The sequence below is a fragment of the Ammodytes marinus genome, assembly GCF_949987685.1.
Source record: "Ammodytes marinus genome assembly, chromosome: 20".
Taxonomy (NCBI): Eukaryota; Metazoa; Chordata; class Actinopteri; order Uranoscopiformes; family Ammodytidae; genus Ammodytes; species Ammodytes marinus.
Genome location: NC_137224.1, coordinates 16,760,530 through 16,784,877, shown reverse-complemented (window position 1 = coordinate 16,784,877; position 24,348 = coordinate 16,760,530). Strand labels below are relative to the sequence as shown.

The 24,348-nt window shown below is 42.2% G+C and overlaps 2 protein-coding genes across 3 annotated transcripts; one reads left to right on the top strand and one right to left on the bottom strand.

Annotated features, from left to right (window-relative positions):
* The first annotated feature begins 972 nt into the window (after positions 1 to 972).
* Positions 973 to 14,002, top strand: unc13d (unc-13 homolog D (C. elegans)). Its single transcript, XM_080049339.1, has 34 exons — positions 973 to 1,092; positions 2,116 to 2,139; positions 3,013 to 3,069; positions 3,151 to 3,207; positions 3,299 to 3,406; positions 3,505 to 3,564; positions 3,705 to 3,771; positions 4,080 to 4,260; positions 4,349 to 4,393; positions 4,478 to 4,549; positions 4,634 to 4,703; positions 5,122 to 5,226; positions 5,469 to 5,561; positions 5,672 to 5,772; positions 6,378 to 6,495; positions 6,993 to 7,114; positions 7,272 to 7,362; positions 7,458 to 7,514; positions 7,613 to 7,710; positions 8,085 to 8,136; positions 8,248 to 8,378; positions 8,568 to 8,685; positions 8,786 to 8,938; positions 9,273 to 9,368; positions 9,502 to 9,708; positions 10,156 to 10,230; positions 10,317 to 10,396; positions 10,485 to 10,599; positions 10,909 to 10,980; positions 11,259 to 11,342; positions 11,421 to 11,541; positions 11,622 to 11,745; positions 13,027 to 13,250; positions 13,867 to 14,002. Exons 1-34 carry the CDS (start codon positions 1,033 to 1,035, stop codon positions 13,977 to 13,979), a joined length of 3,351 nt encoding a protein of 1,116 aa, XP_079905465.1. The 5' UTR covers positions 973 to 1,032; the 3' UTR covers positions 13,980 to 14,002.
* A 1,741-nt stretch (positions 14,003 to 15,743) lies between these two features.
* On the bottom strand, positions 15,744 to 24,293 carry unk (unk zinc finger). 2 transcript variants are annotated; one of them, XM_080049340.1, is made up of 15 exons: positions 24,144 to 24,293; positions 23,459 to 23,668; positions 21,049 to 21,225; positions 20,798 to 20,928; positions 20,011 to 20,146; positions 19,806 to 19,923; positions 19,632 to 19,716; positions 19,216 to 19,517; positions 18,625 to 18,705; positions 18,295 to 18,478; positions 18,075 to 18,176; positions 17,763 to 17,948; positions 17,515 to 17,687; positions 16,639 to 16,899; positions 15,744 to 15,927 (listed from the first exon to the last, which is right to left on the bottom strand). In XM_080049340.1, exons 1-15 carry the CDS (start codon positions 24,290 to 24,292, stop codon positions 15,757 to 15,759), a joined length of 2,466 nt encoding a protein of 821 aa, XP_079905466.1. In that variant the 5' UTR covers position 24,293; the 3' UTR covers positions 15,744 to 15,756. The 2 variants fall into 2 exon arrangements, with proteins under 2 accessions (XP_079905466.1, XP_079905467.1); XM_080049341.1 differs by having other exon boundaries at positions 18,625 to 18,690.
* Between the last annotated feature and the right edge of the window lie 55 nt (positions 24,294 to 24,348).

The following is a 24,348-nucleotide window of genomic DNA, read 5'->3' as shown; positions in this document are numbered from 1 at the left end:
GACCCTAAAAATACAGCAAAGGCAACAAGGGAGTGGCTCAAGAAGTCATGGAGTGGCCTAGCCAGTCTCCGGACCTTAATCCAATAGATCAGTGGAGGGAACTGAAGCTCAAGTGACAGCCTCAAAACCTTAAAGATTAGGAGAGGATCTGCAAAGAGGAGTGGTCCAAATATCCTCCTGAGCTGTGTGCAAACCTGGTCATCAACTACAAGACACGTCTGACCTCTGTACTTGCCAACAAGGGTTTATCCACCAAGTACTAATCAATGTTTTGATAGGGGATCAAATACTTATTTCACTCAATGAAATGCAAAATAATTTATATATTTTTTTTATTTGATTTTCTGGATTTTCTTTTTGATATTCTGTCTATCACTGTTAAAATAAACCTAGCATTAAAATGATAGACCGTTCATTTCATTGTAAGTGGGCAAACTTACAAAATCAGTGAGGGATCAAATACTTATTTCCTCCACTGTATGTCATCTAGGGCTTAAGGAGCATTTTCCACTGTATTATAGACAGCTAATCAATGCATCTATAGAAGATAATCAACAGATTGTATTGCATTGTCATGTGCTTTTAAGTTTAAATGTATTTCCCCTAAGTATAGAGCTCAGTAGGGCATGTGACATATGAACCATGGATTGTGAACAGTAAACAATATGAGACATTAGTTCTGGGCCGCACTGTGGCATCATGCAAAACCTTTAACCATGATGACAACCACGGAGGTATAGTTAACTTATTACAGTTTGGGTTTTGTGGTTTCGCTCAGAGTGACCGTGTGTGTTCAAGTTTGCAAATAACAGGCTAATTGTGCCTTCAGACAAAATGAAAGAGTGTTCTAGATGAAGAAAAAAAGTCACAGTTACTGACGTTACCACCTTTTACAGGAAGTGATGACTTCCGGCTGCAGTGTGATGGTTCATCCACATACACATTGTGCACACAGCTTCCCCATATCACACACACAGAGCACAGCAGCTTATCAGGCAGGAGTCTGGCTGGCTGTCACATATCAGCATCATTATGTCAAATAAAAGTGAGGACAGCAGCGCATTGGACAATCTACTGCAAACACCTGAACAGGTATGGACTACAAGCCACTTACAGCTATATTGAAATTTCCTAAATGTACTAAATAGTTGCTTTATGTTGGCCCTTTGTCGCAGTTTCTATCTAACCAACTAGTTTATATGGTGCTGTCAATCATTACGTTATTGACTACATTTGTTCTAAAAGTGTTTTGTGCTTCTCTAAGTTTTTGCTTTAAACATGTCTGCACAGAGATCTCTGCCGGGCTTTTTAGTTGATCTTTTTCTTTATGAAACCTGAAGACAAAAAAAAAAATCCCCGAATTTAAAATTGTCAGATGAGTTCCAACGGTGTCACACATATCCACCCAAACACTACATGAGTCATGTTTTTCCAAATGGCTATTCAGAGATGCTGTGACTATGATTCATAAGTTCATTTCAGACGATGCAGAATGAGGCTGGCTTGCCATGGTAGACTACCATGAAGTGTGTTTTTCTGCAATTGTATAGCTGTCAACACATTTGGAGAAGACTCGACTATTTGTGCAGTCAATCAAGCCGTGTTTGATTCAAGCACACAGTATCTTTACAGAGCTTTGCAACACTGCTACTATATGCAAACATTGTTGTGTGTGTGTGTGTGTGTGTGTGTGTGTGTGTGTGTGTGTGTGTGTGTGTGTGTGTGTGTGTGTGTGTGTGTGTGTGTGTGTGTGTGTGTGTGTGTGTGTGTGTGTGTGTGTGACTTGGTAGGTACAGGTGTATTTGCATACGTACTATATTTTTAGGATGGGTCGCAGGCGATTTCCTATCAGGTGAATGTCCTCGGGTCAAATGTTGACTCCGTAGTTGCCTACTATTCACTTTTATTATCAGAGTAGTAAGTCCCTTACATAGAGACAGGCCTTATGAGGAATCAAATACATGGGTTTTCCTTGTTTTCCTTTTTTTTGCAAATAAAGATCTCTAGGCACATGCTTTGTTAGAGCCAATGATGAGATGAGGTCACTTTTAAATGTTTCAGTTTGGTTTGATTCAATGTATTCCAACGTAAGGACATGTGTCTTCTGTTTTGCAGGAACAAGGACTGAGAGTCAGACAGGTAAAACACACAAGCTGTCGGCTGTAGCCTTGCATTTCAAGGTGTAAATTTTGTGGTGTTGCTTGTAGAAAATGTGTCTTAAAGGACCAATAATTGAACAAAATGATTGTTGATTATTTTCTCAAACCATGCTGTGGTGCAAATGTATTTTCCTTAATGGCTTCTACTCATTATACAGTAAAGAAAATCTACTTGAAACGTCATCCCTGTAAACGGGAAAGGTCTACTCCAGCAATCGATATTGCAATTCTATAAATTTGGGGGATTTGCAAATAAATACACTGTAAAACTGAAGATCTAAATCAAAGCATCAGAGGGTAATACGTCTTTTTCCATCATTGCAAAAAAAAACAATGGGGTCTTTTGGTGGACTCTTCTGGACTTGTATGTGACCATATCTCACACATTCAAAACTCCCAGTTTGTAACACATGGCTTCCTGTTTAGTCACCAAGAGCCAAGATAACCCCTGATAACATCACCAAGGGTTATCTGCATTCAAACTAGATTAAGTATTCAAAACAAACAAACAAACAAACAATAATAGTGTACTGGTCCCTTTTCTCTATAGTGGATTACACACTCCAATTCAGTTTAAGAGTCAGATTTTATTTTAACCGTCATGGTGGTGTGCCTCTAAAGATGGCAATGTCTGTCTGAAAGTCTCTTGGTTGCAAGCTGACATATTGCATTAACCAATAAATAAAATGCCATGAAATTTGAAGGCACAGACGGTCCATTTAGTACAAATCATGCTTTGTTCTAAACGGGGTTACTGTAGTGTACTACTCACTGGTATGGTCACTGGTATGATCCTTTAAGTATCTGTTTAATCATGGGTGACTTTTGTCTTTTTTTGTCTTTCACTTGTCAGTTTTCACCTGGCCATGTCCGTAAACTGGGGTTGACGAGGAGAACACGAGATAGGAGGGTAGGTGGCACTTTGTGACCTCACAATACCTCAAATTTAATCAAACATTTGAAAATAAAATCTACTGCTCTTCTGTTTTAGGATTTGAAGCAAGATGAAAACCCAGAAGAGAAAGCACGAAAACACAAGGAACAAGAGGTATCATCATTCATGTGCATTCAAGTGCATCCCGTAAAATGGTTTGTCTAAGCTTAACCTAGCTTTCAACTCTGTGTATTTCTGATTAAAGCTGCAGCCTCTGTATAAGGAGCTGTTGTACACCATTGCTCATAAGATGGGTAACCCGTCATCAACTGAGGTCTTCACAGATAGCCAGCTTCACCAGTTCATCGAGGAGGTAAACAACTTTTCTTCACACATGTAACACAACCGATCACTCCACTACTGCGTCGGTGTATGAGTGAGATTGTTGTTTTCTCTCATCCTATCTACCAGGCTTTCACTATGACAGAGTCAGAGCACGAAAGTCTGATGAAAAAAGTAGAAAACACAGAGGTGAGAAAAAGAAGTCAGCATGTTTGTTCCAGTGGATGCGCCTTTAGAGACCCCTAAAATCAATATTGTGCGTGTTCAAGGCAACAGTTAATTACTTTCTGAGTTCCCAAAGTATCTTAATACCTGTTTGACCCTTACAGCCCCCAGTATATTGCCTGATGGCCACTGTAAAGGAAGCAAAGGGAATCTTGGGAAAAGATGTCAGTGGTGAGTTCCGGCTTTAAATATTATGCAAATTTTCAGGTTCAAAATTGTAATTTGGGTTTCTACTAGAATTTGTAAAAAAAAAAAAAACTTGAGGTGTTTCCCTAAAGCTTTGTTGCTGTGTGTTCCAGGTGACTTTCGGTTCTCCTTTGGACATGTTGTCCTTCCATTTCACTTCTCTTAAACTGTGTTTGTGCGGTTTTCGAGGTTTTTTGTGCCTGTACCTTTTGGAGCAGTCTCTTCCTATCTCTTAATATTTATTTCTTTAAATAACTTCAGTCCATGGCAAATCCTTCTTATGTTTTGAACAGGTTTCAGTGACCCATACTGCTTGCTAACCATACTGGAGGACGAGGAGGAGAGTCGAACCCGCCGGTCCAGATCCAAACCCTCTAAATCTGTGGTAAAGGACGCAGTGTCCGATGACAAAATCTACACGACAGACATAAAGAAGCAGACTCTGAACCCCATCTGGAACCAAACCTTCGTGCTGTGAGTCTTGAGTGACTGTATTCATGATTGGTGAAGCCGCTTCAAAACAGCTTTTCTTAAGACATTTTTCTTTAATGTATCGATTCAGAGAGTTCGAAGACATTGCCGGCGCCAGCTTCCACCTGGAGATGTGGTGAGGGAAAAACGTCCAAAATCCCACTTTTTCATGGTCTTTTTTCACTGCTTTCATCTGAACGGTGCTATTTCTGTTTTTCAGGGATAAAGATGAAGAGGTTTCGCTCTCTCAGAAACTAGAGGACATCAAGAGCAACTTTAATAGTCTCAGAAGGTAATACGTTCTCTATGTGACTCACACACACAACAGCTGACCAAGCAAAGCCGATGAACTTTGTACCCACTTGTGTCTGTATAGGATGATCAAGGATGCCAAAAAGGAGAAAGGCACAGATGACTTCTTGGGAAAGGTTGTCCTAAAACTGCAGGTGCTTACTTTTCTTATTTCCATTGATTTGACTTGTCGCTGCCTTTACAGTTTAAGGCTACATACTAGGCTACATGCTCATTTTAAGGTACACAATTGTAATTTGGTTTCTAACTTTTTTTGTGGTGTAGTGTCCAACATTTTTTTTTATATTTCTCACTGTTCCCTATTAAAATCTCCACTTTTCAGACTCTGTCTGAAAAGCTCTGTTTTTGCACCTGTCTGGCTTCACCCCGTATGATGTCAAAAGGGGAGAGAAAATCTGACTGGGGTTTTTGAACAGAGGTTTCCAGAATAGTGAACTCGGAGAAAAAGAGAGGGTTGCTTATTCTCAAACTGGGGACCCATTAATGTTAAATAAACATAAAAAAGTGAATTTTGCACAATAGGTGACCTTTAATGTTTGTCTTTTCCTTTAGGATCTCCACTGTACTGACGACAGCTGGTACAACCTGGAGCCCAGAACAGAAACTTATCCTGATCGCGGCCAGTGCCACCTGAATCTCAAGTTCATCCATAAAGCGGTAGAAACTAAACCCCCTTCCTGTAACGCTTTGTCCTCTTATACAGTATTGCATAAAATAAGAGATGGAGAAAGTTCATCAATGTAAGGTGCTGCTCTTTCATGCTGAAATGTGTGCATAAACAGCAACTGGAATTACATTTTTTAACAAATGTGTGCTGTAGGACATTAGATACTGTATGACAATGATGTATAATGCATGTGCTTTAATTTGGGACTGGATTTGTGTTGTGCGACTTGCAGAGAGATGGGACACTCAGTGCCGGTCGAAACGCTTATATCAACTACTGTGGGATTCTGCAGCAGTTTGTCCATTCTTACATCTCCAAACAACAGGTAAATGACAAGCACAATATAAAGACATTTTTATTTAAAAAAAACAATTGAATCTCTGGCTTTTTCTTCCTGTCTTCCTAACTCCGCCATCTTGTTTGGTCTTTTCTCAGAGTTCTGTTCCGTGGAAAGGGGCGCTGTGTGGCGAGGCTCAGACTCTGCTGGAACTCTATGCCACGCAGAATGACCTGTCACCTTTTCTTCAGGACCTGGCGTAAGCACCATGTTAACACCTCGTAGACCTACAGTAGATTATATACATGAGGGTATACCAGTGTATACCACATTTAAAAATCATACATCTCATAGTAAGCATATTTATTGCACAGTAAATAAGCTTCACAGTGCTTTTCACAGTGTTGTCTGGATAAAATATGTCTATTTAGGGCTCGGCAAATATTAATATAATAGTAAGTTGTAATGATGTGAATATGTTTTAAAAATAATAACTAACAAAATAGTAATTCAATGTTTTCTTTTACATATTTGTAGAGGTTTGCCTGAAACCGTTTAACATTGTAATATTAATAAATGTTACATACATGTTTACATAATACATATTTATATATATCTACATATTTATAAACTGCATTGTAAAAGTATTATTCCATATGGCATACATCCCATTTTCTGGATATTGATACATACTGTGATGTATCAATATCCAGAATGAACCAAATAGATTTGTATTCACATGTTTCAAATATACGGTGTATCGTCCGGCTTTACGTTACCATGTGTGCACGTATTTGTTATTTTGTCTTTCTGTTGTTACTCTGAGTACGTTTATGGATGTGTGATGTGTGTGTCCCCTGACAGGAAGTGGGTGGCTTACAGTAAACTGTACCAGAGTTTAGAGGTGGACTCTTCGCTGCTGCTCCAGCAGCTAACCAGCATAGAGTACCACTGGCACCAGCAGAAGCTTCCATACCAACAGGTAGAGTCACTGTACTGTTAGTGGTGGAAAGTAACAAAGTACACTTACTCAGTACTCTATTTTGAGGTATTACATTGAGTAAGATACTTCCATTTCATCTTACTTTATACCTCTACTCCACTACATTTTCAGAGGCAAATATAAAAAAATAAATAACTTATTGATTACAACAGTAAAATGATGCTTTCATGTGACTGCAATGATAACAATGTGCTGGCCATAAACATACTTTTATTATCAAACCCTGAATATGTTGTCCTACAAATACTTTTTTTTATATTAACTGATTACTTAAGTAAAGGATAGAAATAGTTCTTCCATTGCTGCTCACTGCCTTTTGCAACCTTATCTTATCCTAATCAACCGCTCACTTATCGAAAGAGTAAGTATTTCTGAGAATCTTTCAGGCATGGCTGTCCTGGTTCCTTTTTCAGAATACTGAAAAGAAACTAGGAGCAGACATGAGTGTTGATAATGGTGTTGCACTCTGTTCACAGAAACAGGAACTTGGGGACTCTCTTCATGGTTTCCTGCAGTATGGACTGTGTCTGGTGGCCAAATACAGAGACATCTTTCTCCCCACTCCCAATGCTACACCCAAACTACACACACTGCTCAGGTATACTGTATTTTAATATATTGTATTTACATAGCCCTTTTCTAAAAGCTCAAAGCCGCTAGTCTTTGAGTTCTTATGTAATTACTTAACCACTCATATCATGCAATTGTACATAGATTAAGCAAAACATGATTTTTTTTTCTTTTCTTTTTTACAGAATATTGGTCCAGATCTGTAAGACTAAAGCCTTTCAGAAACTGAACCCAGCTGAGTTTGAGTTGCATGATGAGGTCAGCGAGGCCATACAGGTCAGTAATCATACTAATGAGATTACAATAATCAACAGTGTATGCATATGAGAAGTCTTCACTCACTTATACTGTATATGTGACTTGTATAACAGACAGGTACACATGAGTGGTTCACCATCAAAAAGGGCTTGCACCAGCCAATGACTAAGGTAAAGACAGCACATCACGAAGGCCTCCACAATGTATTTCTCCATTTTATTTCACAGTACTAAAGTCATGTTATTCTTGCGCCCATGCTGAGGTACAGGACCTGTCAGAGATTGTTGGCGCCCTCTCCAGGTTGATCACAGAGGTGCAAGAAGATATAAAGCACAACATGGATGTCTGGAATAGAGTATTTGTCAGGTGAGGTGGGATGATATGACTACCGGTAGTACTAGCCTGGACTTTACCCATATGATAGACAGACATTTTGGCCTGGGTGTAACTAATAAACATTGGCCGTGGCTGTATTCCATTCAGCGTTGTCAGTTCCAGGGACAGGGGCATGGTGTTGTGAAAGCTGGCCTGCTGGAAGTGCTTACTGGGAAACATGAATGGAACGCAGCCCTCTTTAATATTATCAGTCACACCTGTACTTTTCCCACTTTATTGATGCTGCTGCGGAACTGACCTATTAGAAGCACCTTCTATCTTTCATCAGGCAGCAGCAAACCAAATGGCATGAGGAATCTTTTTCACTCTTGTAATAATGATTGTGTGTCTTCTCATTGTTAAAGTGCTGTGCAAGTGGATGTGTTCACTGTGGTCTATCAGAAGTTTGACTCTCTGGTAAGTGTTCAATGGAATAGTTTTGAACTCCCCTCAAGCTCTGTCTTTTTCTTTGTAACTTTTCAGTCTGATTTCCCCTGATTTTTCCATCCACGTATATCTTCTTTATAGCTCGCACAGGAGGTGAGGGAAACCTTGTCTGTGATTGAGGGTCAGATGGAACAGGCTATAGCCAACAGCCTGTTCCCTGTTTACCTGAGCCTGCAGGCCATCCACAAAGACAAGGCTTTCCTACAGAAAAGGTCAGTGATTGTACTACTCACCCAAAACTTTGTTGTTGTGACAGCTGTTATCCAGCAGCAGCTTACTATTACTATCATTGTTATACTGTATAATACAATACAAGTTTACCTAGTTTGAACTGCAACCAGAAAAGCACTTCCAGCCTGCCAACTAAAAAAAACATCAACATGTGCTCTCGGTTGTTTCAGAGGCTCACTTGAGCTGATAAACTTTCAGGAGGGCTTCAGAGAGGCTCTGCCTTACTGGCTGAACCAGGCCTTCTCCACCACTCAGGACAGGGTGGAGAGGGCAGTGCAGGTGGACCAGGTAACGCTCATGTTTTGATGTTTCACCATTATGATATACACATGGTTCATTTCATATTTAGGGAGTATTATAATGATGTGACCTTAATCTCCCCTCTCAGCTCCAGCCCTTGCAAACTGGCGCTGTGCCCATAAAACACAGTTCCTCAGCAGTGGACCTGGTGTCCTGTATCCAGCCCATCTGCCAGCTGTGGGAACAGCTGTCCTGGCCTGACCCAGAGGAGGCCTTCATGCTCATGGTCAAACTCACAGAGGTAGGAGCAGGCTGCAACTAAAGGTGGAGTCAGCAATGTTTGTATGGAGAATGCTTGTTGTCAAAATCACTTTGTTAAGATCAGTGAATTTCTTCTCAGAATTCTCTACCCGTCCGTACTGTGTGTGCGGTGAAAATCCAGTGTTAATACACAGCCTAGGCTCTGTACACATAGTACAGAGATAGCGGATTGTAAGGAGATTTTGACAAAAACATTTTTTGACAACAAGAATCGCTGGCTCCACCTTTAATGTGGTCCTAATCAGCTGAGTGTGGGAATGCTGGGAGTTGGCTGTGGTGTAGCTGTGCTCTCTCCTTTCTCTCTGTGTTTCCAGGATGTGTGTAAGATAGTGGTCAACTACTGTCACATACTGAAGGAGAGGGTCCGAGTGTTGTCTAAGGACTCCGACCCCGGCAGCGCCATCAACATGGTAAGGCAATGCAACAAGCAGAAAAGACCTCACAAAAACACACACACACACACACACACACACACACACACACACACACACACACACACACACACACACACACATCTCAAAATCTTTCCTCCTTTCTCTGTAGCTGTGTGTGGTGGTGAATGACTTGGAGCACCTGCGCTCTGTGCTGACCCGGCTTCCTACGCAGCTGAACTGGGCGGGGCTTCGAGATCGCACCCAGGATGTCATAGGGGAAAGCCAGTTCCACAACACTCTGCCCTCGCAGCTTCAGCAAGCGCAGAGCGTCCTCTGCCGAGAGATTCGCTCTGCTTTGGACACTCTGGGGAAAAAGGTGTGACGTTCAACATTTGACCACCGCTAAATCTAGGGGAGCCCTAAAAGGAACACAAAATCGTATATTTCATCTCCTCTGTTTTTGCGTGATAAGTAGATAATAAACTCGTTATCACAAGTTCAAAAAGCTAATATCCACTCATTCGTTCAAATAGGAGGAGTCGTTAGCTAAGATCATAAGAGGAAAAGAAGAGGAAATAAGCTTTTGTTGTGATGGGATGATTATCTCATGATCTTGAGATTATTGCTCTTTTTCATGTAATAACAAGTTTAATATCTTGGGATCACAGTAGAATTAACTCAAATGAACTCATCACAGGGAAACAGAGGAAATAAAATGTATGATTCCATGTCCTTTAAGGGCTTTCCGTACTTAACCCCTTGAACGTTTAGAAAAACCTCCCAACATGACCTCTCCCTCTGCCTCCTGTCTGTCTCTCTCCAGCTGAACACAGACATTGAGACTCACGTCCGCAACATGTCGACCAGGCGCAGGATCCCGTCCAAGTCCACAGAGGATGTAGGTGGCCACCATCAGAGCCACATTAACACAGATACAGTTCCCTTCATGTTGTACTTGATATCCATCCCTCTGCTCTGTTGTAGGCTGCAGCCCCTCTGATGCGCTACCTGGAGCAAGAGCTGCACTACATGAATGACAATCTGGTTCAAGAGAACTTCAACAGGTAGGAAGCCTGATGTTCACCTTATCTGTCAGTTTCTACATGCTACTCGTGTTTTCAACTGTGTCTGTTTTCCCCTTCCGGTGTGCAGTCTCCTGACTCCTTTGTGGAATAACTCAGTGAAGATCCTCCATCAGATGGCTACTCAGCATCTCCAGCAAGAAGGCCTCATGGTCTTCTGCCAGAGACTGCTGTATACACTGCAGGTTGGTCCTCAGCTACAGAGTAACCGTTTGACCTTTTAAGATATACAGTATGCTCATTTACTGATGAGCAGAAGCTATAGCCAGGATATCTTTCTCTTGGCTAAGCATACAGTCTTAAAGCAGTGGGAAAGAGCTGGACCTTAGCTGTGTCCAAAGTTCAAACAAATCATCTGACCAGCATCTCTAAAGCTCACTATCAATGTATTAGGTTTGTCTTATTTATTCCGTAAAAAACTGACATATTGGGGTTTACAGAAGGGGCTGTAGCTTTAAGTTCCTAAATTGAATGTGTCCTTGTGTGAATTTTAGTGCCTGGAGCAGTGCTTCAACGCTGAAGGAAACGGGCTTCCTCTGACTACACTCCACTCTGATGAGTACAAGGTGGGAAGCTCAAAAATGTACGATGTTATGCAAATCCATTATGTGGCTGGTGCAGGACAAAACAACATGCTTACAGCTCAGAAGACAATTTAATTGTGGAAAGACACAACCTTTCGACCAACAATTTGATCTTCATCGGGTGTACTCAGGTGGTGAGGAAGACACAAATGATTGTTCTAAATGTTGTGTCAATACAAGGTGGGGAAACCAAAGGCAGCAACAAAAGGGGATGCATGTCATTGAGTCTACTATACTTCATCTTTCTCTCCTGTGTCCAGGCTCTCAAAGCTCAGCTGAGCCACAACTCTCTGAGCAGCAGGCAACTCCTGGAGAAGTTCCTGGACAGAAAAATATCAGAGCAGGTAAAAAAAACGTTAGTTTCTCCTGACGACCACAAACCCGTTCTAGCTGTTCTAACTTTCTTTTATGTTGCGCCACAGAATGTGTACGGCGGTGAGAAATATGGCGCCGTCACCCTCCTCACATCCTACAGGAGATCAGACCAAAGGCTCAGAGTGGAGGTGTTGAATGCAGTCAACCTCTTACCAATGGACTCTAATGGTGAGACAACAGTTTACAGTCGTATTGATACATAACTGCCATGTGACCTTTTTTACTTATTGCCTAAGCCTTTTTGCCAGGTTTAAGTGATCCCTTTGTTCAGCTGTCTCTGGAGCCACACCACGTTTTCCCCGAGGTGGAGACGCGCTGCACCCAGATCAAAAGCTGTGATCTCAATCCGCTTTTCGACGAGGCCTTTGAATTGTAAGTTGTTGGGTCTTCATGGTCCCTCTCACAAGTGAAGCTGCACAGCCACCCGCTTTTTACAGAAAGTCTCCACAACATTGCTTTAATCAAAATGTTCCATTATTATTATTATTGATTACTATACATTTTTTCTTATTTAAAATGATTGATCTATATTTTAGTATTAACATTACTTCATTGATTAATATTGATTAAAACTATAATTAGTACTGCACCTTTATTCTCTTTCACCGTTTAACAAATTGTACTTTATTGCTGTACAGCCGTCTTATCTTCTTCCTATTCCCTTTCCTCTCTTCTTTTACTCTCTTGTCAATTTCAATAATTCCAGTGTGTGTACTGCAGTATATTTTCTTGGGCCTTTACTCAGAAAGCCGCGTTGGTAGTTAGTTGATGGAAGAAGACACAGTTGAATGCAGATGAGGAGGTCTCAGGAAACTTCTCTTTATTAAACAACAAAACTCATCCTGCAGTCAAAACGAAGCCAATAAGAATTTAAAGTGTTTGTAGCCAAATCTATGAAGAAGTTCCTTTGCTATAGAGACCCGACTTTTTCCAGAATTGTGGCCGGTTTTAACCGCCACTCTAAGTGAGCTGATTGGTTCTTTAGGACAGTACGCCCTGCTCCTCCTAACACCTAATTGGTGTACCCTAACTAACTCCACCCTAATAAGTCAGGGGACATCTGGGTTGCCCTCTGGCCCCCAGAGGACATCCTGAGTCTAACCATTACCTGGAGGCGATATGTCACGTTGGCCAAGAAGTCTGATTCAGCAACTTTTAAGACAATGCTGATGATGATGATGATGACCAGGGTCAATAAGCTACTGTTAACTGTTAGCCAGACTGTCTTTGATTAACTCACAAGACCGTCACCTTTGTGTGAAATTTGAATGATCTACAGGTCAGCCTTGAGGGTTTCCTCCTCAAGCAGCTGACATCCCTGACTTTGCCCCCTGCCTGATGAGGCATTGTCGCTGTCCTACTCTGTAGCAGTAGACCTTAATATAAAATGTATAATAACATAATACACTACAGTAATCTTAGAATGTGTCATAACAAAATACACTACAGTACAATACCTTGTCTATAATTCTGTGTTATTGTCTGTATTTTCCAACACTACATCCCTAATGTTTTGTTTCCCTTGTCGTTGTTTAAAGTTATTTGCGTGCACATATTTGTTCTGTCTTGTACATTATCACAAAAAAAAATAAAAATAAAAGTTTGTAACACATTTTTTCTTTCTTCTTTCTCCTCTCTCTCTCTCTCTCCCAGTCTGGTATCCCTGGAGCAGTGCCAGGCTCCTGGGGCCTGTCTAGTGGTGAGTGTTCTGGACCACGACATATTGAGGACAGATGACTTTGAGGGCGAGGCGTTCCTGGCTCTCAGGTCCATACCAGGAGTCCCTGAGCAGAGAGAAGGAGACGGAGTCCTAGTAACCCAACCAGACGCTGTCCCTGCCCAGATCAGACTGTCTCTCATGCATCCCAAACCTAATGGTAATTTGATCCATCTAATCTAGACTAATTAATCAAGGCTTTTTTTTCTCTCTCTGCAATGTGTACAGAATTTCTGTGCTTGAATGACTCTATAGGCCTCAAATGTACCTCCAGTTTAGTGATGCGTCAAGTATCTAAAGAGCCAGATGTTTCCCTCAAAGGAGAAGGAAATACTGGGATTGCCTTTATCAAGTGGCTGGAAACCCGACTTCAAATAACTGCTAATGTCGCTGTGTACATGTTGAACACATAAATTGTCGAATACTTGGTGACAAGTTTACAAAATGAAAATATGTCAAAGTTGTGCTAACAGCTTTTTCTAGAACCTGCAAAGGGCTGTAAAAACATTAACGCTGCTTAATGCCCTTGCCATGGCACTTCATTTTGTGCTCCATTGTTATCCATCAAAAAATTGTCTATACTTTTCAGCTCAAGGGTTCAAAACCACAGCCTTATTATTTTTGTTTAGATTTTTGTTGTATGAATACATTTTCTCTCTTTTAAATAATTTTGATATTACCCAAACAGCTAAATCAAATCCATATAATCCACATAGCAAGTGCCAATCTGACTATCCTGCTGATCCTGAACTTGTTTCTCTGTGTGTATTTTGCAGAGGACAGCATTCTGAGCTTACTGGAGTCCAGGAAAGGAGAGCGAGAGGCTCAGGCCTTTGTGAAGAAGAGAAGACAGAGAGAGAAACAGTCCCAGGAGGGGCTTCAACCGTAACAAACACGCATACAACGTCTTCCTCCAAAAATATACAATTTGTTTTTAATGATCTGTACCAAAAAACAAAGAAATATTCCACTGAAGGAAACACTGAAGTTGCATGAGTTGTATGTGTGAACAGTATGCTGAGCACGGGTTTACCAACCAACATCACAGTGATCATGAACACTTTCATGCCTGCATTCAAACCTCAGTCAGTGCAAGAGATAAATATGACATCACTTAGCTATGTATGTATGTATGTGTGTGTGTGTGTGTGTATATATATATATAATATATATATATAGTAGACTACATTTGACACACTGAAATGTCAAAGATTACTACAAATGTAAAAATGTTGGCAGAGAAACCTGTCGCACACTGATTTTAAAAATAGCAAAATGAGACGGTTTTAACGACGACAAAAAAAAGAGTATGTTTGAGTTAACATGAAAAGCGTTGTAAAATAAAAATAAAAAAAATAATGTAATTTCAAAGACTACACAAGTTGACTGAGTACATTTTTGCCTTGATTGTGTTAACATGCTTTCCTCTTCCCGTTTATGTAGAAGAATATTAGAGAGAACCTGAGTATTTTAACAGAGGCCATCTGTTGTCAATTTGAACAAATACTACTACACTTTTAAATATTTTTTTTTATCATTCAACAGTTATTGAAAATTATAAATTTGTTTTACTAAAAAATAGACTATTAAAGAAAAAATAAAAGATGAAATTCAATATATTCTAGACTAGCGCAACCAGCAGACTGGTAAGACGTCCCCATTTTGGCTTTTAGCAACATAGGATTGTTGTCTGGAAGAAAGATGCCCTTAAAGTCAGACAGTTTATCACTCCAAATAAAAAACTAACAAACAAAAAAACAAACTACGATGCTTATTTGCCGTGTTAGTCATTCATCCATCTAGAAGGTTTTGAGATCTTCGCTGCCACAAAACACAACTAAATGTGTCTCCTTCCAGAAATGATAACGCAGTTACTCATGGTGACCTGCACTGGACGTCAACACACAGCAGAGTGATGCTACCAGGCCACCAAGCTCAGCCGAGAAGACCATTGTAGTTATATTCACTTCTGTACTGTTACAAAGCATATGCATCCACATGGCATATTCAGTTAGTGCGCATACTTTAGTAGAAAAATACTTCTTGGTGTAACTGCTGCTAATGAGGACTGAAAACAACTGTGGATTATTACAGTCACTGCCTTGATTTTCTGGAAAGAGACCAAACTGTTCTAACTTTCATATGAAATGATTTGGAGTTTTTGACGACCGAAAAACCAAATGCCATTGACCTGTGTTGTAACGAGGTGGCAGCAGACATCTTTAAGCCTCCTTAAAACATATCAATATATTTGTAAAGGTTTCATAGTCTAAGAGTTAGAGAAGAAAGCGGGTCATGACGTTAATTTCACAAACCAAGAACAGGAGTAGAGAGAACAGTGTTGCTGGTCAAGAGCAATAACTAGTAAGATGAACTGGTGTTCCATCGGTAACACTGGAATAATAATTCATCCTAACTTCCGCTTTAAAATCTTTCACCTTAGCGGCCTGTGCTTGTCCAGCCGATCAAAGCGATCAACAGTAAACGTCATCTTTACAAATACAAAACCCCGGATCAGTGCTTGTGTTGTTACCACATTATAAAATGACCTCGACATAATCTTTTTTTGAAATGGCGGTTGAGATCCAAGGCTGGTGTCTGTGGAATCAGGAATGACTGTTCTGGAATCTGTATCTGTGCAGGTGGTCCAAGTCTTGGTTGTGAGGTCAAGAGAGCTGCTGCTGCTGCTGCTGCTGATCCAGGGTCTGTTCTGGGCAGAGGGGACACTCTGTGGAGGCCGAGCAGCTCTCACACTGAAGACCATGGCCACAGGGCAGGGACACGGAGCCCTGCTCTCCGCACGTCACACAGCACTGTCTCTGTTTCCTGTACACCACCTGGGAAAACACACACACACACACAAGTATTTAGACCTTCTCAAACTGAAGGAAGTTGGATGATTTAGACTAGGACCACACAGTATGTTGACAATTAAACCATGATGAAAATGAGAAAAACACAGCCAAAAAGAAAAAACAACCTTAGATGTTCTTATATGGGATTTTTTAAAGCACGTTATTGTGTATTACCTCATTACTACTTAACATTCTAAAAAAAATGCGTACAAACACTGATGAGCTCCAGCAAGGATTCTAAGGAAAACCTTAAAGATCTCCTATTATACTACTTTTCGGGCAGATTTGAGAGCAGGACGGTGGGGGCATGGCCAGAGCGCGCCAGCACGTTGCAGCATTACCGTATATGGAAAAATCCGGAATCGTGACGACACAATGGCAGGAAATTTGAACCGATTTGAACACGTGATTTCTCGACCGGCTGCCCTAGTGTTTAGCGCTCTGCACAGCCACCCCAGATGGTCAGCAGGGAATACGTCTAAATGCAGGTACGTAATTATTTGATACGCTAGTATGGTTAAACATGACTATAAATCATTATAACAACGTTTATAGATCATAAAAGTCGAAAAGTATAATAGGTCCACTTTAAAAAGTTAAGTCGGAACACAGCACGTTGTGGCCATACATGTTTAAGTTCAACAAGCAGGTCTTTAGGTTGACTGTCATACAGGTAAGAGTCTGTGCTATTACCTGTTCCACAGCATGCAAGCAGCTGCAGAGCTGTGATTGCAAACTGAGGACTGACTCCAAAGGCAGCCGGTGAAGTAGCTGGAGTTGGTGCAGGGCTAGATGGGGATTGTCTCCGCTCCTTAAGCTCTCCAGGGCCTTCTGCAGGAGAGAGGCCTGTCTCTGGGCCTCCTCCTCAGCCTGCCTGGCTCTCTCTGCTTCCATGGTTAACCGCGTAGCATGGGCACGAGACTCCTCTGCATCAGCCTTCAGCGTAGCCCACGACTACAACAGGGACAATACACAATATTCATACAAAACTGTCATTCATTTCCCCAGTGGTCTGGCTTACCGGATGTTGATAATTGGACTAAACCTGCCCATCGCTATCCTTGGAAAACACCTCCCCTTGCCCTCCCCGGCTTCACCGTTTTTAGCTCCCGGCATTGCGGGGAAACAACATAATGTACATGTGTGTAGCACCAATGGTAGCCTACCTAGCTGCACACACACACACACACACACACACACACACACACGTACTTGCACACGGTGGGTTGCGTCGGTAACAGTGATGACATTGAAAGATAACCTGAAAATGTACATAGTTACTCAGTTACTGTAAGTTCAGCAGCTAACTGCTTATTATTGCAAACAACCTCAAAAGAAAGCTTGTCTGCCTGCCCCTACATCCCCAACATAACATAGATCTACATCTTTAATAGTTTTGTGTGCCGTTATTGGTGATGATTTCACAGTAGCCATTTCACTGCCAACACGTGCAAAGGTTTCATCAAAATAAGTTTTCCCCACTACACTACACTACTCATTTCCATGCACATCACTCACTGTGCTGACTCCAGCAGACCTGCGAGCACACATGCCCCTCTACCTACCTACCTGAGCTGTGTGTCTCCAGCTGTGGCCCCACTGCTTCAGGGTCCTGTGGGTTTCCTCCAGCTCCTGTTTGAGCCTGGAAGACTCTCCAGAGGGCAGCAGGGTGGGGGGTGTGCCTGGGGAGCCCTGGCCTGATGGGAAATGCTCCCAGATATTTGTGCTCATACCATTCAGTCCTACAAACAAAAAGAATAAATGTTAACACAAATCATATTATCACTGCGTAATGTCCTGAATCAAATTCCACACACCTAAAGAGTTATGAGATGGTCCCAAGAAGGTGCCTTCTGACTGGCCAGGTTGTGGCAGGTGAGTAGAAAAGAATGGTGACGTGTGCGGCCTGATTGGAGGCGACGGGGATGGGGAGCTAAATGGAGCAGAGCTGCTAAAGGATCCTGGGATATTGACTGGGGCAGAACTCTGAAACTGGCTACCTCCTACAAAAGACAAAGACAAGTACTTGTGAGTTGTATTTCTGTGCATTTACATACTTCTAAATGGTGCACATGTGTTCAGAGGTGTATGTATACGTAATGTATGTGTATTAGGTCTGTGTGACATACCCTGCATACCTCCCACACTGGACAGAGCCGAGCTGCTATCCAGGCTCCTCTCCAACGCCGACACACCAAAATCATTCAGGTCAAGATCATCCAGGGCTGACTCTACAGACACACAACACCCAGAACTATTTGTTTCCCAGTTTGCTTTTAGATCATTACAGGTTGCAGCCGCTTGACATGAGGATTTCGGGAATTTTGTACACACATCCCATTCGCTTACCGACAACTGACTCCACGGTCTCACTGGTGGGGTAGAAGGGCAGTGCGTTGGCGTTCATGCCCGAGGAGATGCTTGATCCCGGGGGGCCGAGAGGAGCTGGGCTGGGCGGTGTGGCAGCCAGACTGGAGGGGATGCTGGAGGACAGACTCAGGGGGCTGCCCACTGGAAGAAACACTAGCAGGTCCTGAAGGAGAGGCAATGTGGAATGTGTTATAAGGAGACATTGTTCTTCGTGGTAAGAAGAGTTATCTCGCTGAAGAGAATATGTGCCCCAGTTGAAAGAATGCAGAATTTTAGAATGCACAACAAAAAAAAGTGCTGGGCTTGTACCTGTTTGCTTTGTGTTGATGCAAATTCTCTGTGGCGCTGCTCAAGAGCAAAACTCCTTTGCTTGGCCTGGAACCACAAAGACTATAAGAATGATGGCATGAAAACAAGCAGGACCAGCCTCTCTTTAGTCGCTATAATACACTCAAGATACATTTTTTTCATTTAGTAGGGGTGACACGATTCTCCAAATCCTCAATTCGATTCGATTTTTCAATTTTAAGGTCACAATTCAATCCTCAATCTTTTTTGTGTTTGTCATGTTTTTTGTTTTGTTTTGTATTTTAGCAAAGATGGCAGACTAGCCTAGAATCATTTGTTTTATGTGATGATAAGTAATTACATGTTTAAAGTTTTATTTTAAAAGATGGTCTACTTGTTCTCACACTAAGGCCTTGTTTCACCAGTCTATTGGTACATTTTTTCCTATTAGACCACTTGCCGAACATGACCCTAGGGGCGGGACTAAATCCAACATTGAACCTTAAGTTTTAAAGGCTCAAGTCATGACGTCATTACGATTGATTCCCGACCTAAAATGGAGATTGTGACATCCCTATTATTTAGCAGTATCTCACAATGCCAATGTCTCACCTGGTCCTCCCTCTCGAATCCCGGCGCTCTGCAGTAGCCTCCCTCCGCCGACCACGGTGACAGGGGCTCCGCTGCTCCACTCACATCCTCACACAGAGACATGACATTACCCAGCAACCCCTGCTCCTCTACACGTGAGCCCATAGAAGGCGAGAAGGGGTCTGACATGGAAAAAGAACCAGGCCCCATGCTGTGTCTGCTGGGACTTGAAGAAGCTTCCTGTGAAGGCAGAGGGTCTGGAGGCCTGGGGGGTGGAGGGGAACTTGGAGTGGGAAACGATGGTTCTTCTTGAACAAAGGGTTCTGGGAGGTGGGGGTGGGGAGGGGGGGGGTTAACAAAGCAAAATCACAAAAAGTTGTTAAATTGCAGAATGAATTATCAGATGGTTGCTGAGAAATGCATTGTGGAGGACTCACTTTCTACATGAGCAAAGGCACAGAAGGGCCCTCTGGGACAGCTGCCACACTGCTGCATGTCGTTACACTTGGAGGATTTATAGATCTGTGACAAAGTAACAAACAAACGTTGATATTTGTGTCTTGTGATTTCTGGTCTGGGATTCTATAGGGTCCATGCTGAAACAGACTAACCTCTGGGTGGAACTGTTGCTCTGTTCTTGTGTGGCAGTACTGACAGCCCTCTGCTCCCTCACATTTACTGGGATCCCCCCATTCCTCACTCTGCTTCACAGCTGGACACGGCAACGCTCTGTGAAAGCAAGAACACACTTTGTTAGACACATCCGCAATCAGGCAACAACATACCATGATTTTGATGAAAATGTTTTGAGGTAACCTGTATTTGTGCTTGTGCGGGCTGCGCCTCCTGTCTTTGCTGTTATGGTAGTATGGACAGGCGTAACCTTGACGACACAGGCGAGGCGGTTTCTTGCACAGCTCTGTCTTGTAGTGGGACAGCACGTAGTTGTTGTCTAAACAGTTAGTACACGCAGAAGGAGAAAATGAGGCGGATTTTGTCAAAATCTAATATAGTTGCCAAGGTGACCATAAACCGTAAGATCTTGTCTCAGATTATTTTAAAAGAGGGATGTCAGCTTTAACACATGTATTGCAAATAATTAGATTAAAATATATAAAAAATGCTTTTTTTTCCCTTCGACTAAACGGCTCTGCTCTACCATGGCGCCCGGGGTGATAACTTTCACTTATGGACGTTTTCACTCGTAAATGTTTGTGCTTCCACTGGCTACGCTGTCGAAACGCTTGTATTTTTCCAGGTGCTGATTCACAGTGCATCAATTCCACAGATCAAACGAGACAGGAAGTATCACAAAATAATTTTAAATTTAATTGTTTTTATTTCCCCCCCATGGGCCTCGGCCAGCAGCGGACCCGGGTTCGATTCCAGCCCGCGGTCGTCCTCTGCATGTCACTCCCCTCTCTGCCCCATTTCAACTCTGTCTCTGCACTATCAATAAAGCATAAAAAAAAGCATAACAAGAAAAATGTATTGTTTGACATCCCTATTTTAAACATGAGCCTCAGACAACACACCATACCCATGTAACACTGTTTTCTGTCTGAACACGTGTTGAATTGCTAAAACTGTAACACGGATTTACCTTGCCAGCGTGGTTCTTCACTCAGGATCTTCTCTATGAGTGCTGTGCTCGCTGCCTGTCCCGACTGTCCATCTGCTCCACCTCCTTCTGTGGCCCCAGAGCCTCCCTGAGAATCCATTACCTGAACTTCTCTGGAAAAAAAGCAGTGCAAAGAAACTCTGTAAAAAAAAAAACGCACGGATACACACAACAAAACCAATGTGAAGTCAAAGGACGGTTTGTTACATGTTACAATTAAGTTTTTTCTGAACCTGATATCATAAACAGGGCTGCGCAGGTCATGTGATCCGTGTGCAAAGGCACAGTGGGAGCCGTTCTTGCTGCAGTGGCCTTTTCCATCTGTTTCGTGGATACATGATCCAGTCTTATAGTAGCGGAGGTGGTACCTGCGCTCCGTGTCACCTGCTGTCCGATGTAGAAATGCGCATCTAGAACACACAGAAACATCTCATCTAAATCATGGATGCAAACATAAAGACCTGCAATTATGTTGAGGCAAATAGTGTGCAGTAGTAGTATATTGTATACTAGGGCTGCCCGTTACAAATCTCAAGATCATCTTTATGAAGTTGCTTTGATTTGAACCATTCCATAGTAGATCTGGCTGTATGTTTAGGGTATTTAACCTTCTGGAAGGTGAACCTCCACCCAGTCTCAAGTCTTTTGCAGACTCTTAACAGGTTTTTCTGCCCTGTATTTGGCTCCATCCAGCTTCCCATCAACTCTGACCAGCTTCCCTGTCCCTGCTGAAGAAAATAACCCCCAACGCATGTGGCTGCCACCACCATGTTTCACAGTGGGGATGGTGTGTATAGGGTGATGTGCAGTGTTAGTTTTCCACCACACATTGCACTTTGCGTTAAGGCCAAAAATGTCCTTTTTGGTCTCATCTGACCAGAGCAACTTCCTCCAACACTTGCCACAAGCCATGCGGGGGACACAGCATATTCAGATGAGACCAAACTTGAAGTTTTTTGCCTGAATGCAAAATGCAATGTGTGGCGGAAACTAACACTGCACATCACCCTATAAACACCATCCTCACCGTGAAACATGGTGGTGGCAGCATCATGCGTTGGGGGTCCCTTTCTTCAGCAGGTACAGGGAAGCTGGTTAGAGTTGATGGGAAGCTGGATGGAGCCAAATACAGGGCAGAAAACCTGTTAGAGTCTGCAAAAGACTTGAGACTGGGGTGGAGGTTCACCTTCCAGAGGGACAACTAGCCTAAAAATACAGTCAGATCTACTATGGAATGGTTTAAATCAAAGCATAGTCATGTGTTAGAATGGTCCAGTCAAAGTCCAGACCTCAATACAATTGAGAATCTCTGGAAAGACTTGAAAATTGCTGTTCACAGACGCTCTCCATCCAATCTGATGCTAAATCTGAAGCTCAAGCTATTTTTTAAAGAAGAATGGGCAAAAATGTCAGTCTGTAGATGGGCAAAGCTGGTAGAGACATACCCAAATAGATTTGCAGCTGTAATTGCAGCGATAGGTGGTTGTACAAAGCATTGACTCAGGGGGCTGAATACTTTTGCACGCCACACTTTTCAGTTTTTTATTTATAAAAAAAAATTAAAACCACGTTTCATTTTCATTCCACTTATTTTATGCGCCACAGTGTGTTGGTCTATCACATAAAATCCCAATAAAATAAATGTACCCGTGTGGTTATAACGTGACTAAATGTCGAAAATGTCAAGGGGTATGAATACTTTTGCAAGGCACTGTAAATGTCTGGAATTAACAGCACAACAGTTCTGAACCATACCACGCTGCAGAGCTACAATCTCTCCTTATATGAGGTTCAAAAGCACCAATCTCAAAACACAGGAACTGTGTGTTATTAAATTAAGGCCCACAGCAGACAAGCAGGGTATACATTCACAGAAAAGTATGCTTCTTGCCCAAATCATATCAAAATAAACATTTGCTTAAATGATGCATTTTTACTCTGCAACCAAGCATTTTGAGATGAAACCCTTAACAGGAGCTGTTCATTAGCATGTATCAAAAGACGGTTTGACCCCGATTCAAGATGCCTCATTTACAATACCATTTGCTTTGTCGCCGAATGGGTGTGACACAGACCATCAAGCCTGAGCACATGAAAGAGACCCATAGAGAAAGAGAATGACTTTGTTCAAGTGCTAATGCTCACTGTACAATGGATATGCGTCCGGTAATGTTCTTCTAAAGTGTTTAACTTGACTTACAATTGTGGACAGGGTGTATCCCTTCTCACTACTCTGCTGCCTTTCAACTGACTGAAAAGGGCCCTTTGGCAGCTGTGACACATAGTGGTGAACAACACGTGAGTGATTCAGGACTGAAATGTAAAAAGCTTGGGAATGTTAGACATGAGACAGTGCTTTGACTACCAGGAAGATGTGACCATTTAGAGTTAAAGAGACATCGACAAACCGGAAAAGAGTTTCAGAATAAGTCACCGCTATCATCTTCCTATATATACACACCGTTATACACGGATACAGTTTGGCTACCTATACAACGGCACATAAACAAATACCCTTACCAGATCTGCCTGGGTCTTAATGTTAAATGTATGGGTGACGTCTATCGAAAGCGGGCCCTAATAATCCATGCAACAGTTATGGAATGCAGTCTCTTGTGACACTGAAATCTCAGTCGCACTCACTCATCTCCATCAGGACAGGTGCCCGTTCCCTCATCATATTTGGTACAGTAAACATCTGGGCTGTAGTTGAAGGTGCCGTCCCGTCTGCGGATAGGCCTGCGTCGCCGCTGGTTCAGGAAGTGCCAGTGGAAGCAGGAGAAAGGCCTGTGTTGTGTGCATTTATGCTGTACGAACAGAGGGCACTGCTCCGTTCTGAACTCTTTCAGGTATCTGACAGGGAGGGAGCAGACAAAAGAGTGGGATACATTTCTAGACAGTGGTACTGTAACAAGCAAGACTGCATTCATATTTATTTATATAGTATTCACAATACATTCAATATCCCTGCTTGCAGTGCAGCTTTTATGATGGGATACTGTCTTATACTTGGCTGCTGGGACAAAAATCATAGACATAATGTAAGTAAACTAGCATTAGTTCCTGCAGCAGTAATACATCAACAGTGATGTGTGCCACAAAGCTAGTTAGACATGGCTACTATCAGAGACAGTAACGTTAGGCCTCTTTCTCGAGACCTGCTCCGGTTATTTGAAAGAATATCGAGTTTCAAATAATTTGAAAGAATATCACGTTCATCATTCACTCGTTTTCGTCACACACAATGTAGCTGTAATTTGGTAAGTGTAACAACAGCACGTGAGGTTGTGTACACTTAGCTAGCTTGCCCAGCTAACTAGCAACGTACGTGTAATGTTGAGGTTTCTCGGGCTGCACGTTCAACACGGTTGAGGGAGATGTCGAGCCCCCAGCGGGCGAAGACGAAGAGGACGAAGAGGCCCCCCCGGTAGTCGTTGCTGCCGAAAATGACGGGGGCTGTGAGTTTGTTTTGGACATTTTACCCGTTTGAAGCCTAACAACAAGAAGCTTGTTTTTAGCTTACTGGCTAGCTA

Coding starts and splice junctions, on each gene's coding strand:
- unk (XM_080049340.1), bottom strand. CDS start 24,292: ATGTCCAAAACAAACTCACAGCCCCCGTCATTTTCGGCAGCAACGACT. Junction 19,518..19,631: donor TGCCTTTGCTCATGTAGAAA/GTGAGTCCTCCA, acceptor CCCACCTCCCAG/AACCCTTTGTTCAAGAAGAA. Junction 15,928..16,638: donor GCTTGCATGCTGTGGAACAG/GTAATAGCACAG, acceptor GTGTTTTCCCAG/GTGGTGTACAGGAAACAGAG.
- unc13d (XM_080049339.1), top strand. CDS start 1,033: ATGTCAAATAAAAGTGAGGACAGCAGCGCATTGGACAATCTACTGCAA. Junction 7,711..8,084: donor TGGAATAGAGTATTTGTCAG/GTGAGGTGGGAT, acceptor TCATTGTTAAAG/TGCTGTGCAAGTGGATGTGT. Junction 9,369..9,501: donor CCGGCAGCGCCATCAACATG/GTAAGGCAATGC, acceptor CTTTCTCTGTAG/CTGTGTGTGGTGGTGAATGA.